Source organism: Toxotes jaculatrix, chromosome 5 (assembly GCF_017976425.1).
Source record: "Toxotes jaculatrix isolate fToxJac2 chromosome 5, fToxJac2.pri, whole genome shotgun sequence".
In the NCBI taxonomy this organism is placed as follows: domain Eukaryota; kingdom Metazoa; phylum Chordata; class Actinopteri; family Toxotidae; genus Toxotes; species Toxotes jaculatrix.
In genome coordinates this window covers 23,986,738-24,003,917 of record NC_054398.1, presented here as the reverse complement: position 1 = coordinate 24,003,917, position 17,180 = coordinate 23,986,738, and the positions used below count along the sequence as shown (strand labels likewise).

The window sequence follows — 17,180 nt, the reverse complement described above, 5'->3', positions numbered from 1 at the left end:
CTAGAACTACTTTCTCTCTGACAAAAGAAATGGTTTCTGTGTGGGACTGTTTGGATTCTACATCATGTGTCCTTGTAGTTTGAAAGTTATCTCACTGTGTGTTTGTCTTGTGCAGGGAGGCTCTGAGTTTGATCTGCACCTACTGGATTGTGTCCAGAATGCCTATGAATGAAATCAGGTAAAAATGAAAAATCATCCAAACCTTTAGTGACATTTCTAATTTGATTTTGACAGGCACGGTGGTACACTTAAATAATGAGAAATTAGGTGCCTAATATAGGCACACAGTCACTTTCACTTTCAGTATATGATGTTTCACATGGTGATATTGCACATAGTAAAGAGATATTGCACTTGGTAATAACAGGTGGTATTGCACATTATTTTAAATAGGGTTTATTGCACATTGACTGTTCCTATTTTATTTTATTTTATTTTATTTTATTTTATTTTATTTATTTATTTATTTATTTATTGGAAGAGGTGCATTGCATTGTTCGTTTAGCTTATAATATGTAGTAGCTTCCCTCCTTAATGTCCTGTACCATTGTTCTGACTGGCTGGCAAGAAGAGTTCCGCAAGTTACAAACCAGTTTGTGGGTAAATAAGTTATGTTGGCCCGTTAATGTGCGTAATGTTTAAAGCTGGAGCAGGTGAGTCAAACAAAACAACACGGCTGAATGCAAAGACGAGCTCTTCCCTCCCTCAGCCTGCTCTGCCAATAACAACGGAAACTTCAAGACTTCAAGAAAAAAAAAAGGAGGTGCGAGAGAGGCGAGAAACAGCACGGCCCGGGCGGCGAGGACACGCAGCCCGTAAAGGTGTGTTTTACATTTTTGCATATAGAAATTAGAATAATAGATAAATGTATGGGTTAGTTATGGTGGGATGAAGTTCTGAGTTAGCTGGGATCAACTTTAGGTCTCAGCCGCAGTTATTTTCCGAAGCCAGTGGACGGAAATCCTGCTCTGCGTCGTTAAAAAAAGAGGCTACAGATCCGCTGTCGATGTGGAGTAAAAGAGCATTTTTCTTTTAAACGTGAAAACCACTATTCATTAGTTGTTGTTTTTTTGTTTGTTTGTTTTTTTTGCATTTTCTCATCGGTGGGATTTTAAAACAACCTAAAACAAAAGCGAAACGATCACAAAACGTTCAGCTTCCTGACCAGTGGTGTTTCACCGTCTCTTGGCTGGACATTTGACACTCGAGAGTTTGCATGTCAAAGTGCAATCAGATCTTAGTCTTTTATTTAGCATAATTATTGTCTTAACGTTATAATTTTACATCATTTATCATAAATCCAAATTTAACTTTCCTGTCCTAATAATGATATCAGTTTTTAAAGATTGATGATGAAAGATGATGATCAAAGTACTTCCTCACACCATAAACATCCATCCCTATTTGCAGAACTCCATAGTTCATTGTGAATTTTGAATATTTACCAAAAAAAGACTTTAAGGATTATTGCAATACTTAAAATTGTTAGAGAAAATAAAATGTTGTACTTACTGAGTAAGACCTAACTGTAAATAGAGCACTGAGTTTAACCACTGCACAAAATTTCTTCTATACTCAAAACAAAACAGGTATTTCCTTCAAAATGGATTCTGCTGAAGAGACTGAAAAGTTTCCTGATAGGCCAGAATCGCCTGCCTCATCCTGTGTGTCCATGCAAAGTGATGCCTCCATGAAGAATCGTAATGACTTCACCAAGGAAGACACTGATAGGTACATGTAGTCTGTTCTGGGTCTTTATGTTTAATGTTTTTGTGGCTCTGGGGTTTGAAACATTGGTCTGTTCGGTGTGAAATATATTGACATCCGTTGACTGAATTAAGATGAAAACTGAAGCAGGAACCCACTGTCCAGTTACTATAAATTCTAAAGCCATTGTCTTTCTTTGCAGCCCAGTTAATTTTGAGAAATCAAACTCGCCTGCCTCATCCTGTGTGTCTATGCAAAGTGATGTCTCCATGAAGAATCGTAATGACTTCACCAATGAAGACACTGATAGGTACATAAAGTCTTTTCTATAGTTTTTAGTGATGTTGTCATGTGAGTTCATCAATTAAAAACACTGGTCCCAAGTGAAATACTATAATTATTCAGGTGCTTTCTACTTGTCCAACACTAAATAATACTAAACATAACGACTTCATTCACATTCTCATCAGCTGTTTAAGAAAGATTTGGAGATTTTGCTTGTTTGCTTTTTTTCTGAGAATGACGTGAGGCGATCCTTGTTCATCTCCGACCAGAAATTTGTACTTTTTTGGTGCCATTTTCACTAACATATGGAGCACATGGAGTAGAACAGGAGTCCATATTTTTCAAATGTTATAAAACACAGCGTCTCAACCAGAAAATAAAAATGATAATATACTTTATATTACCAGGGTAAATAAGTACCAAAGATATTTTAATTTAAGTCACTTCAAGACACTTAAAAATCATATGGAAGGAACTCTTGTAGGATCTCCACAGAAGCAGTCCTCATATTTGAACTGGCTGAATTCCAACAGACTTGATTAATCTTAATATTTTCAATATTTATCTCAAGAGACCCACGTGACTGTGCAGAGTCTGCTGTGATGGATGGAAAAGACATATTTAAGGTGCGTTATTTCTCTAATGACTGGACCTCAACCATGATGGTTAAAATAACTACATTTTCTCAAGCATAAAACAACAATAGTATTTCAATGATGGATTTTTCTGAAACATGTTTTTTTTGTAAAAGCTTTATTCATTTGACTTTCTTCACTGCAGCTGGTGGAAACCTATGCCATGAGCATTGTTAGGAGTGAGCTGAGAAGGTATGAGAAGATGCTCTTTCCTGAGAGTGAAAATCAGAATGAAGACAGTTTGACTTCTGAAGATAAAAACCAAGACAGCAGTGCCAGTGAGGGGGTACTGAGGATTACACTGCACGTCTTAAAGGAAATAGGCCACAGAGAGCTCGCTAACAAACTGGAGAAACGTAAGTACCAAGAGGAGGGTGTGATGCTGTTATATGTTTTTGAAAATGTCCCTATCTGACATATTGTCCTATTATCCTATTTTTTTATTTAGTCAGTTATACCAAATGTTAAGAAATTACTGAATTTTGTGTTTTAATTTAATCGAAAATATATTGTTGTTAGAACTTCTACAGATTCGTTTTGAGAGTTAAGCACTGAAATTAAGGCACTGAAGTTACTTTTTTTTTTTTTTGGTCCAACTAGACATTTATGGTGAGCTTGATGTCTGCCAACGCAAGCTCAGACACAAATTGAGAAAGTTTGAATACATTTACGAGGGAGCAGCACAACACGGGAACCAGACACTTCTAAACAAGGTGTACACCGAGCTCTACATCACAGAGGGAGTCAGTGGAACTGTCAATAATGAACATGAGGTCAGGCAGATTGAGGCTGCAACCAGGAGACCAGCAGCAGAAGATAAGCCAATCAAATGTGAAGACGTCTTTAAGCCCTTGCTTGGACAAGACAGATTCATCCGAACTGTGCTGACCAAAGGAATTGCTGGCATTGGAAAAACGATCTCAGTACAGAAGTTTAATCTGGAATGGGCAGAGGGAAGAGTCAACCAGGATATCCAACTCTTAATCAATCTTCCCTTTCGAGAGCTGAATCTGATGAAAAGACACTGCACGCTTACACAGCTGCTTCATCACTTTCTTGTGGAGGCAAAAGAATCAGGAATTTCAGATTTTGGCAAATATAAACTTGTGCTGATATTTGATGGGTTGGATGAATGTCGGCTTCCCTTGGACTTTGAGCACAACGAGCCCTGCTGCAGTGTCTCAGAACCAACTTCAGTGGATGCACTACTGACGAATCTCGTGAAGGGCAACCTGCTGCCCTCTGCACACATCTGGATTACCTCCAGGCCTGCAGCTGCAGATCGTATTCCAGTTGATCTTGTTGATCGTGTGACAGAGATACGAGGGTTCAACGACCCCCAGAAGGACGAGTACTTCAGGAAGAAAATCTCTGAGCAGAACATGGCAGATCGGGTCATCTCACACGTTAAGTCAACCAGGAGCCTCCATATCATGTGTCATATACCAGTCTTCAGCTGGATATCTGCCACCGTTCTGCAGAGGATTTTAGAAGAAGCAGAAGAGAAGACGGCAGAGGAGGACGGCGGTAAAAGAGAAATGCCTAAGACTCTGACACAAATGTACACATATTTTTTAAGGTACAACTCACTGATCAGAACTCAGAAGTATTCAGCAGGAGAAGAGGCATCTGACGCACAGTCCCAGGACGGAATTGATGAAGGTATGATCTTGAAGCTTGGAAAACTGGCCTTTGAGCACCTGATAAAAGGCAACATGATCTTCTATGAGAATGAACTGATTGAGTACAATATCAACATCAGTGATGCTGCAGTATACTCAGGAGTGTTCACCCAGGTCTCCGAGAATGACTTTGGACTTCGACTGGGGAGGGTCTACTGCTTTGTGCATCTCAGCATACAGGAGTTTTTTGCTGCAGTGTACATTTTTCACTCCTTCATCTGCTTCAATCAGAACTTGATGGAACCACAGGAAACCACTACCATCCAGGAGGCTCCCAGTGAGGTAACCAACCTCCTCAAGAGTGCGGTGGACAAAGCTCTGCAGAGTGAGAACGGACACCTAGATCTTTTTCTTCGTTTCCTTCTGGGCCTCTCGCAGACACCCAATCAGTCTGTCTTGAAGAGCATTCTAACCACAATGAGAAGCAATTCGCAAAGAAATGAGGAAATTGTTGAGTACATCAAGGAGAAGATCAGGCAAAATCCTTCCCCAGAAAGATGCATCAATCTCTTCCACTGCCTTGGCGAGCTGAATGATCAGTCTCTCGTGGAGGAAATCCAAAACTACCTGAGGTCTGGTAGTTTGGCAGAGATTAAACTATCATCCTCACAGTGGTCTGCTCTGGTCTTTGTTCTACTGACCTCAGAGGAGGAGTTGGATAAGTTTGACCTGAGGAAATATTCAAGATCAGAGGAGGGTCTAATCAGACTGTTACCAGTGATCAGAGAATCCAGCGTAGCCTTGTGAGTAAAGAACATTGTCCTCTGCACCGATCACAATTATATGTAATGAATTATCAGTTTAATAATCATTGATTTTTTAAATTAATTAATTTTAAACCTAAAAAAACTGTACTGTCTAAACATTGGTTTTAAACTCACAGGTAACAAAATGTGACAGTTGATCCAGATTTGAGGTTATATCGGTTATATCATACAGTGACATCAGATTAATGTAAATATATTTTGTGTAGCACTTCAAAATATCAATACATTTTTTCCAGATGTGTTGTAAAACTTTGGTAAACATAATGGAAACAGGATTGAGATGATTGGCTTTTTTTTCAAATGCAAGACCACATTTCCTGTTTGATTTGGTTTCTCTTTCAGTTTCTTGTTGAAGATAAGTGTAACATGCAAGTTTATTATTTCTTCATCCGTCCATGTCCTGCTGTGAGAAACTCTACACCTTTAGCCCTTGAGGTTTTGTGATGTAAAGCAGATCTGCAGATTTCTTGTTGAAGTTAAGAACATGACACCAGAGAAACATGATGTGGCATGTGGACATTATTATCTCAGAATCACTAATACAAGATTATTTTGTTTTCACTTCTGAAGGCTTAAAGAATGCAACCTCACAGAGAAATGCTGCAAAGCACTTGGAGAAGTTCTGAGCAATTCATGCTTGAGAGAACTGGACCTGAGTGATAATGATCTGCAAGATTCAGGATTAGAGCTGCTGTCTGCTGGACTGGCAAGTCCAACATGTCATCTGAAAATACTGAGGTGTGTAAAGAAGTGGATATTTATGACAGTTAAAAATCATAGCTGAAACAAATTTGAAACAAAACCAGTCTTAATCTGTTGTTGTTGGGTATTTAGTGTTGAATTCTGTATTCTACTTCTGATTTTTTTTATGCTTCAATTTCAGGTTGCAGTTCTGTGGAGTCACAGAGGCTGGCTGTGGCTTTTTGGTTAAAGCTCTGAGGTCCAACCCCACCCACCTGAAAGAACTGGATCTGAGCTACAATTATCCAGGGCAACTGGGGATGGAGCTGCTGTCCTCTCTACAGAAGGACAGTGAACACCTCACTGTCAGGTATAACTTAGTTAAACATCACAAGTTACAGTTTTATATTTGTTCTGTAATTTAATTTACACTAAATATTTCTTTTTTTATTCTAGCTTAAATGCTAATGCAGAGTGCTATTTAAAATCAGCTCTGAAGAAATGTAAGTTCTTTTTTGTTGTTGTTTGATATGTCCCCACCTAAAAAGAAAATTATAATGACACATGGTCAAATTGAAAATGGTTATGGTAATGTCATCTTAGGTGCAGGACAACAAAAAAAATGTATTGTTGTTTTGTTTTTTTTGTTTCATCAGACGCATGTGAGCTTACTATGGAGGTGAATTCAGCCCATTCACACCTGTCTTTTTCTGAGGACAGCAAAAAAATGACACGAATGGAAACGGCTCAACCATATCCTGACAACTCAGAGAGGTTTACAGACTGGGGACAAGTGCTTTGTAAAGAGGGTAGATCTGCTCGATGCTACTGGGAAGTGGAGTGGACTGGCAATTGGACAGGTATAGGAGTGGCTTATAAAGGAATCAGCAGGAAAGCTACAGGTAATGACAGTGTCCTTGGCTACAATGATCAGTCCTGGAGTCTGCGCTACTGTAATGGCAAATACACTGCCTGGTACAATAAGAATGATGCTCCTATATCTGTCCCCTACTTCGACTCCAAAAGAGTTGGAGTATTCTTAGACTGGTCAGCCGGCACTCTGTCCTTCTACGCAGTCTCATCAAAGGCCATGACTCACCTGCATACGTTCCACACTCAGTTCTCTGAACCTCTGTACCCAGGCTTCAGGCTGGGACATGCAGATTCTTCATTGACTCTGTGCCAGCCAGAATACCCTTAAATACCCTGCCCCCTCCCTAAGAGGTGAGCCGAAGTACCCAGCCAAACGGCACGTATTTCTGTATATTCAGTCACAGTTTGCTCTTCACAAACATGACATTCCAGGACAACACCCATATTATTTGATGACTCACTGATGAAAACGGGTTTCCCAAGTCTTCTGACAGGGCCTCCCAACACAGAGCACTGGCACTTGCATTTTGGACGTTGGACGTTGAAGTGTCCCTTCCATTGTCCCGACTTTATCCACCCCTTGAGGTCAGCAGTACTCCTCCACTACATGTACAGTATGTGTCAAACATTGTTTATCATTTAGAAGTGTGTGTTCTTATGTGTTTTAGCAGTTTGAACATCTTTCCTGTGGGAAAATGGTGCCTCTTGTTTATTTGCACAGGAGAGATGATATAGAACAATATACAAAGACAAAACTTTATTCAGCAATGCATTGTACAACTGAATGCAAATATGCCTTTAAAATCAATAGTACTAGATTATCCTGTTAGTTTATGTTCAAGTTCGTTCACCTTAAGACAAAAAACCTCCAAAAACCTTTGTATGAGTATCACTGAGATACAGATGTACAGATGAATATTTCTGAGATAAAATGGAAGTAAACATTTCAAGAAAACAGACAAATAATTTACTTGTTTTATCTCATATTTATTTTCTCACTTCTTTCATGTGTTAAACTGCTGTGACATTATATTTAAATGCATTTGAGTTGATTGACAGGACTATGATCAGTGAGTGACTGTGTTGAAAAAATGTACAGTAGAAATTGAACAAGCATGTCAAGCCAAACAATATAATAAATAATTTGTCAAAACATCACTACTGTTATCTGAGTGTGTTGGCTTTGGCTTTCATTTCACACTTTTTATTCACTCACTAAAATACAAACTGCAAAACAAGTAATTGGAGATTTTAAAAAATTCTCTTACGTTATAAATTATTACTTAAAGAGGTAATGTGTAAGAATTAGCCAACTTTCAAATTCATATGTAAATGTCTTACAGAATGTCCAAACTATTTCTTCCCATTCTGTTCATAATCGTAGTTAGTTTTTGGATATTTTAAACTTCAATACTTACACATTACCCCTTTAATTGTGCAATGTGAGTGCAGAAGCAGTGAAACTTGATTCTATTTCAAAACTACAAAGCAACACACTTTTACAAACATGTATGTAGTTGTCAGTTATATGAAAGGGCTCTGTTACAAGTAAATCAATTAGTTGGCAACAGCTGAAAAATGATTAGATCCTTCCCTTCACAAAGAATCTCTTCTGTTTTGTGGTGCTGGTCGTTCCTGTGGGTCAGTGCTCTGCAGCAGCTTTAGCTGAAAAGAAGAAAACAGTGCAGACCTCAGTATTTATTCTTGGAGTGAGGATACCACACGTGCATTTCTTTAATTTGCATCATGTGTGCTTGTGCATATTTCATTTGCATAACAGTCCCTTTACCAGTTTATAGTTATGTGTAGTTTAATAGATCTGATACCTGGGTCAGTGATTTGCAAATATAATGCTTAATTTAAAGTGGCAGTAAAACAAACAGAAGAATCAATTTACCACAACAGTTTGATCCAGATGATCGAGACTGCTTTACAGCAGTAAAATACTATACTGTGTGGAGCCCCACACAAACCGCTGTGTATGAACACAATGTCATTACTCCTTCAAGAATTGAATCAAGTTATTTTTAGAAAACACACAACTCGCACCAAAACACGACTCGCACCGCAAAGGTCACCACATTTCACCAAGCAGCCCTTATGACACCAGAACCACACCATTAGGAACAGCAGTTTAACCCAGAACAAAGAAACCAGGACTGCACACAGATTTCTTTCAGTGACTTGATATAAACTGGGAAGAAATTCCAGCACTAAGCTATAAAAATGTTCCATCAAAGGTAAAATATGTTAACAGATTTATTTTTTCCTTTTCAAATCTTATTATGTACATTTGACAAGAACTAAATATCCAGTTAACACGCAACAGAATATTTTTGTAGATTTAACAAGAGGCCCCCTTGGGTGCAGTCTCTGCACATCAGTGATCAAAGAGCGTATAATGAGACACACAAGACAATAACTCCACACCACCAAAAAGGGAAACGGCAGATATACCTGGACTAGACATGCTCAGCGACTCTCCAACCACTCAGTCCCTGCACATCAGGGACAACGACAAATCACATGTTGCCAGTCTAAGGTAAATTTAATGAACAACAACAGCTGACTACCACATGAGCAGCCCCTCCTGCAAATATATGTAGTGGGAAAATAGCTCTTTTTGCATTTGTTCCCAAATTCACTCTGTCTTTTTGTATTTATATCTTTTTGAGAATTAATTGGAGGTTTACACTGGTAGAGTCTGGACAGTTGTACAAAGTGAGGACATTTGAGGGCTGACTTGAGTTGGGGTAAAGGTTAGGATTATTTAAACTGGGGTGTAAGGGAAGGCTTAAAAGGTTACATGAAGAGATGAGTACTCTCACCTGCAACCAGTTTGCTCTTGCGTGATGCCTCTGAAGCCAGAGCTTGGGACACGTTCATGATCCTCTCCTGCTGCTGTAGAGCAGAGTCCAGCTCACTGAAGTCTAATGGTGCAGACGGCTGTATGTTCTGAACACTGTTGATGGGACACACACACAAACAGGACACAAACCAGTGAGTTTTTAAATGGTATATTGATGAATCCCTTCTGTTTGGCACAACATACTAACAGTCAGTGCTTATTCAGAAAAGCACACTGGAGGGAACTTCCTTAAAATCATTATGGTGTTATTTTGATTATTGCAAAATTATCATGTTTCTGACTGATAATTGTACATTTTATGTCACCACTGAGGCCTCGAAAACAAAGGTCTAACAAAAAATTAAAGCTGCAAGAAGCGATGGGCGGGCCCTTGCACCCCTTGAGAGCCGCGGGAGTCAAAGCCAGCAAAGCCACGCACAAGGGTCCTCTTATGTCTTCTCCTCTCTCCTGCACTTCTCCCCAGAGAAGCACAGGAGTAAACAGAAACAGAAAAGACATGGCCCCCTCCCAGCAGGGGGCGATATGAGTGTATCATCATTTGAGCATATATATGTCATAAAAACGTCATAGTATAGTAAGGCTTCAAAATGGGCCAAAAAAAGGCATACTTTAGTATGGCCTCAAAACGTCATAAAAAACATCATAGTATAGTAACGCTTCAAAATAGGCCAAAAAAAGTCATACTATAGAACGTCCTCAAAATATGCCAAAAAACATCAAAGTATAGTAAGGCGTCAAAATAAGCCAAAAAAAGTCAAATTTTTTTTGGGCCTCAAAATGTCATAAAAAACATCATAGTATAGTATGGCGTTTTTTTCGGGAAAAAAAAGTCAAAATTTTTTTTGACCTCAGAATGTCATAAAAAATGTCATAGTATAGCATGGCATCAAAATCGGCCAAAAAAAGTCAAAAATTTTTTCGACCTCAAAATGTCATAAAAAACGTCATAGTATAGTATGGCGTTTTTTTCGGGGAAAAAATGTCAAAAATTTTTTCGGCCTCAGAATGTCATAAAAAACGTCATAGTATAGTATGGCATTTTTTTCGGGCAAAAAAAGTCAAAAATTTTTTCGGCCTCAGTATGTCATAAAAAACGTCATAGTATAGTATGGCGTTTTTTTCGGGCAAAAAAAGTCAAAAAAAATTTTCGGCCTCAAAATGTCATAAAAAACGTCATAGTATAGTATGGCGTTTTTTTCGGGCAAAAAAAGTCAAAACTTTTTTTGATCTCAAAATGTCATAAAAAACGTCATAGTATAGTATGGCGTTTTTTTCGGGCAAAAAAAGTCAAAATTTTTTTCGACCTCAAAATGTCATAAAAAACGTCATAGTATAGTATGGCGTTTTTTTCGGGCAAAAAAAGTCAAAAAATTTTTCGGCCTCAGAATGTCATAAAAAACGTCATAGTATAATATGTCGTTTTTTTTCGGGCAAAAAAAGTCAAAAAAAATGTTTGGCCTCAAAATGTCATAAAAAACGTCATAGTATAGTATGGCGTTTTTTTCGGGCAAAAAAAGTCAAGACTTTTTTTGACCTCAAAATGTCATAAAAAACGTCATAGTATAGCATGGCATCAAAATCGGCCAAAAAAAGTCAAAAATTTTTTCGACCTCAAAATGTCATAAAAAACGTCATAGTATAGTATGGCGTTTTTTTCGGGCAAAAAAAGTCAAAAAAAAATTTCGGCCTCAAAATGTCATAAAAAACGTCACAGTATAGTATGGCGTTTTTTTCGGGCAAAAAAAGTCAAAACTTTTTTTTGACCTCAAAATGTCATAAAAAACGTCATAGTATAGTATGGCGTTTTTTTCGGGCAAAAAAAGTCAGAATTTTTTTTGACCTCAGAATGTCATAAAAAACGTCATAGTATAGCATGGCATCAAAATCGGCCAAAAAAAGTCAAAATTTTTTTCGACCTCAAAATGTCATAAAAAACGTCATAGTATAGTATGGCGTTTTTTTCGGGCAAAAAAAGTCAAAAAATTTTTCGGCCTCAGAATGTCATAAAAAACGTCATAGTATAATATGTCGTTTTTTTTCGGGCAAAAAAAGTCAAAAAAAATTTTTGGCCTCAAAATGTCATAAAAAACGTCATAGTATAGTATGGCGTTTTTTTCGGGCAAAAAAAGTCAAGACTTTTTTTGACCTCAAAATGTCATAAAAAACGTCATAGTATAGTATGGCATTTTTTTCGGGCAAAATAAGTCAGATTTTTTTTTGACCTCAGAATGTCATAAAAAACGTCATAGTATAGCATGGCATCAAAATCGGCCAAAAAAAGTCAAAAATTTTTTCGACCTCAAAATGTCATAAAAAACGTCATAGTATAGTATGGCGTTTTTTTCGGGCAAAAAAAGTCAAAAAAAAATTTCGGCCTCAAAATGTCATAAAAAACGTCACAGTATAGTATGGCGTTTTTTTCGGGCAAAAAAAGTCAAAACTTTTTTTTGACCTCAAAATGTCATAAAAAACGTCATAGTATAGTATGACGTTTTTTTCGGGCAAAAAAAGTCAGAATTTTTTTTGACCTCAGAATGTCATAAAAAACGTCATAGTATAGCATGGCATCAAAATCGGCCAAAAAAAGTCAAAAATTTTTTCGACCTCAAAATGTCATAAAAAACGTCATAGTATAGTATGGCGTTTTTTTCGGGCAAAAAAAGTCAAAAATTTTTTCGGCCTCAGAATGTCATAAAAAACGTCATAGTATAATATGTCGTTTTTTTTCGGGCAAAAAAAGTCAAAAAAAATTTTTGGCCTCAAAATGTCATAAAAAACGTCATAGTATAGTATGGCGTTTTTTTCGGGCAAAAAAAGTCAAGACTTTTTTTGACCTCAAAATGTCATAAAAAACGTCATAGTATAGTATGGCATTTTTTTCGGGCAAAATAAGTCAGATTTTTTTTTGACCTCAGAATGTCATAAAAAACGTCATAGTATAGCATGGCATCAAAATCGGCCAAAAAAAGTCAAAAATTTTTTCGACCTCAAAATGTCATAAAAAACGTCATAGTATAGTATGGCGTTTTTTTCGGGCAAAAAAAGTCAAAAAAAAATTTCGGCCTCAAAATGTCATAAAAAACGTCACAGTATAGTATGGTGTTTTTTTCGGGCAAAAAAAGTCAAAACTTTTTTTTGACCTCAAAATGTCATAAAAAACGTCATAGTATAGTATGACGTTTTTTTCGGGCAAAAAAAAGTCAGATTTTTTTTTGACCTCAGAATGTCATAAAAAACGTCATAGTATAGCATGGCATCAAAATCGGCCAAAAAAAGTCAAAAATTTTTTCGACCTCAAAATGTCATAAAAAACGTCATAGTATAGTATGGCGTTTTTTTCGGGCAAAAAAAGTCAAAAAATTTTTCGGCCTCAGAATGTCATAAAAAACGTCATAGTATAATATGGCGTTTTTTTCGGGCAAAAAAAGTCAAAAAAAATTTTCGGCCTCAAAATGTCATAAAAAACGTCATAGTATAGTATGACGTTTTTTTCGGGCAAAAAAAGTCAAAACTTTTTTTGACCTCAAAATGTCATAAAAAACGTCATAGTATAGTATGGCGTTTTTTTCGGGCAAAAAAAGTCAGAATTTTTTTTGACCTCAGAATGTCATAAAAAACGTCATAGTATAGCATGGCATCAAAATCGGCCAAAAAAAGTCAAAAATTTTTTCGACCTCAAAATGTCATAAAAAACGTCATAGTATAGTATGGCGTTTTTTTCGGGCAAAAAAAGTCAAGACTTTTTTTGACCTCAAAATGTCATAAAAAACGTCATAGTATAGTATGGCATTTTTTTCGGGCAAAATAAGTCAGATTTTTTTTTTACCTCAGAATGTCATAAAAAACGTCATAGTATAGCATGGCATCAAAATCGGCCAAAAAAAGTCAAAAATTTTTTCGACCTCAAAATGTCATAAAAAACGTCATAGTATAGTATGGCGTTTTTTTCGGGCAAAAAAAGTCAAAAAAAAATTTCGGCCTCAAAATGTCATAAAAAACGTCACAGTATAGTATGGCGTTTTTTTCGGGCAAAAAAAGTCAAAACTTTTTTTTGACCTCAAAATGTCATAAAAAAAGGTCATAGTATAGTATGGCGTTTTTTTCGGCCAAAAAAAGTCAAAATTTTTTTCGACCTCAAAATGTCATAAAAAACGTCATAGTATAGTATGGCGTTTTTTTCGGGCAAAAAAAGTCAAAAAATTTTTCGGCCTCAGAATGTCATAAAAAACGTCATAGTATAATATGGCGTTTTCTTCGGGCAAAAAAAGTCAAAAAAAATTTTCGGCCTCAAAATGTCATAAAAAACGTCATAGTATAGTATGACGTTTTTTTCGGGCAAAAAAAGTCAAAACTTTTTTTGACCTCAAAATGTCATAAAAAACGTCATAGTATAGTATGCCGTTTTTTTCGGGCAAAAAAAGTCAGAATTTTTTTTGACCTCAGAATGTCATAAAAAACGTCATAGTATAGTATGGCGTTTTTTTCGGGCAAAAAAAGTCAGAATTTTTTTTGACCTCAGAATGTCATAAAAAACGTCATAGTATAGCATGGCATCAAAATCGGCCAAAAAAAGTCAAAAATTTTTTCGACCTCAAAATGTCATAAAAAACGTCATAGTATAGTATGGCGTTTTTTTCGGGCAAAAAAAGTCAAGACTTTTTTTGACCTCAAAATGTCATAAAAAACGTCATAGTATAGTATGGCATTTTTTTCGGGCAAAATAAGTCAGATTTTTTTTTTACCTCAGAATGTCATAAAAAACGTCATAGTATAGCATGGCATCAAAATCGGCCAAAAAAAGTCAAAAATTTTTTCGACCTCAAAATGTCATAAAAAACGTCATAGTATAGTATGGCGTTTTTTTCGGGCAAAAAAAGTCAAAAAAAAATTTCGGCCTCAAAATGTCATAAAAAACGTCACAGTATAGTATGGCGTTTTTTTCGGGCAAAAAAAGTCAAAACTTTTTTTTGACCTCAAAATGTCATAAAAAAAGGTCATAGTATAGTATGGCGTTTTTTTCGGCCAAAAAAAGTCAAAATTTTTTTCGACCTCAAAATGTCATAAAAAACGTCATAGTATAGTATGGCGTTTTTTTCGGGCAAAAAAAGTCAAAAAATTTTTCGGCCTCAGAATGTCATAAAAAACGTCATAGTATAATATGGCGTTTTCTTCGGGCAAAAAAAGTCAAAAAAAATTTTCGGCCTCAAAATGTCATAAAAAACGTCATAGTATAGTATGACGTTTTTTTCGGGCAAAAAAAGTCAAAACTTTTTTTGACCTCAAAATGTCATAAAAAACGTCATAGTATAGTATGCCGTTTTTTTCGGGCAAAAAAAGTCAGAATTTTTTTTGACCTCAGAATGTCATAAAAAACATCATAGTATAGCATGGCATCAAAATCGGCCAAAAAAAGTCAAAAATTTTTTCGACCTCAAAATGTCATAAAAATCGTCATAGTATAGTATGGCGTTTTTTTCGGGCAAAAAAAGTCAAGACTTTTTTTGACCTCAAAATGTCATAAAAAACGTCATAGTATAGTATGGCATTTTTTTCGGGCAAAATAAGTCAGATTTTTTTTTGACCTCAGAATGTCATAAAAAACGTCATAGTATAGCATGGCATCAAAATCGGCCAAAAAAAGTCAAAAATTTTTTCGACCTCAAAATGTCATAAAAAACGTCATAGTATAGTATGGCGTTTTTTTCGGGCAAAAAAAGTCAAAAAAAAATTTCGGCCTCAAAATGTCATAAAAAACGTCACAGTATAGTATGGCGTTTTTTTCGGGCAAAAAAAGTCAAAACTTTTTTTTGACCTCAAAATGTCATAAAAAAAGGTCATAGTATAGTATGGCGTTTTTTTCGGCCAAAAAAAGTCAAAATTTTTTTCGACCTCAAAATGTCATAAAAAACGTCATAGTATAGTATGGCGTTTTTTTCGGCCAAAAAAAGTCAAAAATATTTTCGGCCTCAGTATGTCATAAAAAACGTCATAGTATAGTATGGCGTTTTTTTCGGGCAAAAAAAGTCAAAAAAAAATTTCGGCCTCAAAATGTCATAAAAAACGTCACAGTATAGTATGGCGTTTTTTTCGGGCAAAAAAAGTCAAAACTTTTTTTTGACCTCAAAATGTCATAAAAAACGTCATAGTATAGTATGGCGTTTTTTTCGGCCAAAAAAAGTCAAAATTTTTTTCGACCTCAAAATGTCATAAAAAACGTCATAGTATAGTATGGCGTTTTTTTCGGGCAAAAAAAGTCAAAAAATTTTTCGGCCTCAGAATGTCATAAAAAACGTCATAGTATAATATGGCGTTTTTTTCGGGCAAAAAAAGTCAAAACTTTTTTTGACCTCAACATGTCATAAAAAACGTCATAGTATAGCATGGCGTCAAAATCAGCCAAAAAACGTCAACATTTTTTTCGACCTCAGAATGTCATAAAAAACGTCATAGTATAGCATGGCGTCAAAATCGTGCAAAAAAAGTCAAAATTTTTTTCGACCTCAAAATGTCATAAAAAACGTCATAGTATAGTATGGCGTTTTTTTCGGGTAAAAAAAGTCAAAAATTTTTTCGGCCTCAAATGTCATAAAAAACGTCATAGTATAGTATGGCGTTTTTTTTCGGGCAAAAAATGTCAAAAAAATTTTTGGCCTCAAAATGTCATAAAAAACGTCATAGTATAGTATGGCGTTTTTTTCGGGCAAAAAAAGTCAAAATTTTTTTTGACCTCAGAATGTCATAAAAAACGTCATAATATAGCATGGCGTCAAAATCTGCCAAAAAAAGTCAAAATTTTTTTCGACCTCAAAATGTCATAAAAAACGTCATAGTATAGTATGGCGTTTTTTTCGGGCAAAAAATGTCAAAATTTTTTTCGACCTCAAAATGTCATAAAAACGTCATAGTATAGTATGGCGTCAAAATCGGGCAAAAAAAGTCAAAATTTTTTGGCCTCAAAATGTCATAAAAAACGTCATAGTATAGTATGGCGTTTTTTTCGGGCAAAAAAAGTCAAAAATTTTTTTAACCTCAGAATGTCATAAAAAACGTCATAGTATAGCATGGCGTCAAAATCTGCCAAAAAAAGTCAAAATTTTTTTCAACCTCAAAATGTCATAAAAAACGTCATAGTATAGTATGGCGTTTTTTTCGGGCAAAAAAAGTTAAAATTTTTTCGACCTCAGAATGTCATAAAAAACGTCATAGTATAGCATGGCGTTTTTTTCGGGCAAAAAAAGTCAAAATTTTTTCGGCCTCAAAATGTCATAAAAAACGTCATAGTATAGTATGGCGTCTTTTTCGGGCAAAAAATGTCAAAAATTTTTTCGGCCTCAGAATGTCATAAAAAACGTCATAGTATAGCATGGCATCAAAATCGGCCAAAAAAAGTCAAAAAATTTTTCTGACCTCAGAATGTCATAAAAAACGTCATAGTATAGTATGGCGTTTTTTGGGGGCAAAAAAAGTCCAAATTTTTTTCGACCTCAAAATGTCATAAAAAACGTCATAGTATAGTATGGCGTTTTTTTCGGGCAAAAAAAGTCAAAAAAAATTTCGGCCTCAGAATGTCATAAAAAACGTCATAGTATAGCATGGCGTTAAAATCAGCCAAAAAAAGTCCAAATTTTTTTCAACCTCAGAATGTCATAAAAAACGTCATAGTATAGTATGGCGTTTTTTG

The 17,180-nt window shown here is 35.8% G+C and overlaps 2 protein-coding genes across 6 annotated transcripts in view; one reads left to right on the top strand and one right to left on the bottom strand.

The window, feature by feature from the left end:
• The first annotated feature begins 54 nt into the window (after window positions 1-54).
• On the top strand, window positions 55-7,529 carry LOC121182617 (NLR family CARD domain-containing protein 3-like). The gene is made up of 11 exons (XM_041039219.1): window positions 55-178; window positions 710-821; window positions 1,590-1,731; window positions 1,910-2,017; window positions 2,564-2,618; window positions 2,773-2,983; window positions 3,228-5,052; window positions 5,647-5,814; window positions 5,960-6,127; window positions 6,214-6,260; window positions 6,414-7,529. Exons 3-11 carry the CDS (start codon window positions 1,604-1,606, stop codon window positions 6,956-6,958), a joined length of 3,255 nt encoding a protein of 1,084 aa, XP_040895153.1. The 5' UTR covers window positions 55-178; window positions 710-821; window positions 1,590-1,603; the 3' UTR covers window positions 6,959-7,529.
• Window positions 7,530-7,775: 246 nt separating this feature from the next.
• The window catches only part of plekha7a (pleckstrin homology domain containing, family A member 7a), a 144,054-nt gene continuing 134,649 nt past the window's right edge, over window positions 7,776-17,180 (bottom strand). For 4 of the 5 annotated variants that reach the window (XM_041039214.1, XM_041039216.1, XM_041039217.1 and 1 more), the window contains 3 exons: window positions 9,459-9,592; window positions 9,088-9,128; window positions 7,776-8,295 (listed from right to left, as the gene is read on the bottom strand). In XM_041039214.1, the coding sequence (XP_040895148.1) occupies window positions 9,103-9,128; window positions 9,459-9,592 (160 nt within the window). In that variant the 3' untranslated portion in view covers window positions 7,776-8,295; window positions 9,088-9,102. The remainder of the gene's footprint in view (window positions 8,296-9,087; window positions 9,129-9,458; window positions 9,593-17,180) is intronic. The other variant, XM_041039215.1, reaches the window with a different exon arrangement.

Bases quoted from the DNA above. Each gene is read 5' to 3' on its own strand.
- LOC121182617 (XM_041039219.1), top strand. From the start codon at position 1,604: ATGGATTCTGCTGAAGAGACTGAAAAGTTTCCTGATAGGCCAGAATCG. The intron at 2,018-2,563 runs GTACATAAAGTC...ATTTATCTCAAG, and splicing joins ACCAATGAAGACACTGATAG to AGACCCACGTGACTGTGCAG. The intron at 2,984-3,227 runs GTAAGTACCAAG...TGGTCCAACTAG, and splicing joins CGCTAACAAACTGGAGAAAC to ACATTTATGGTGAGCTTGAT.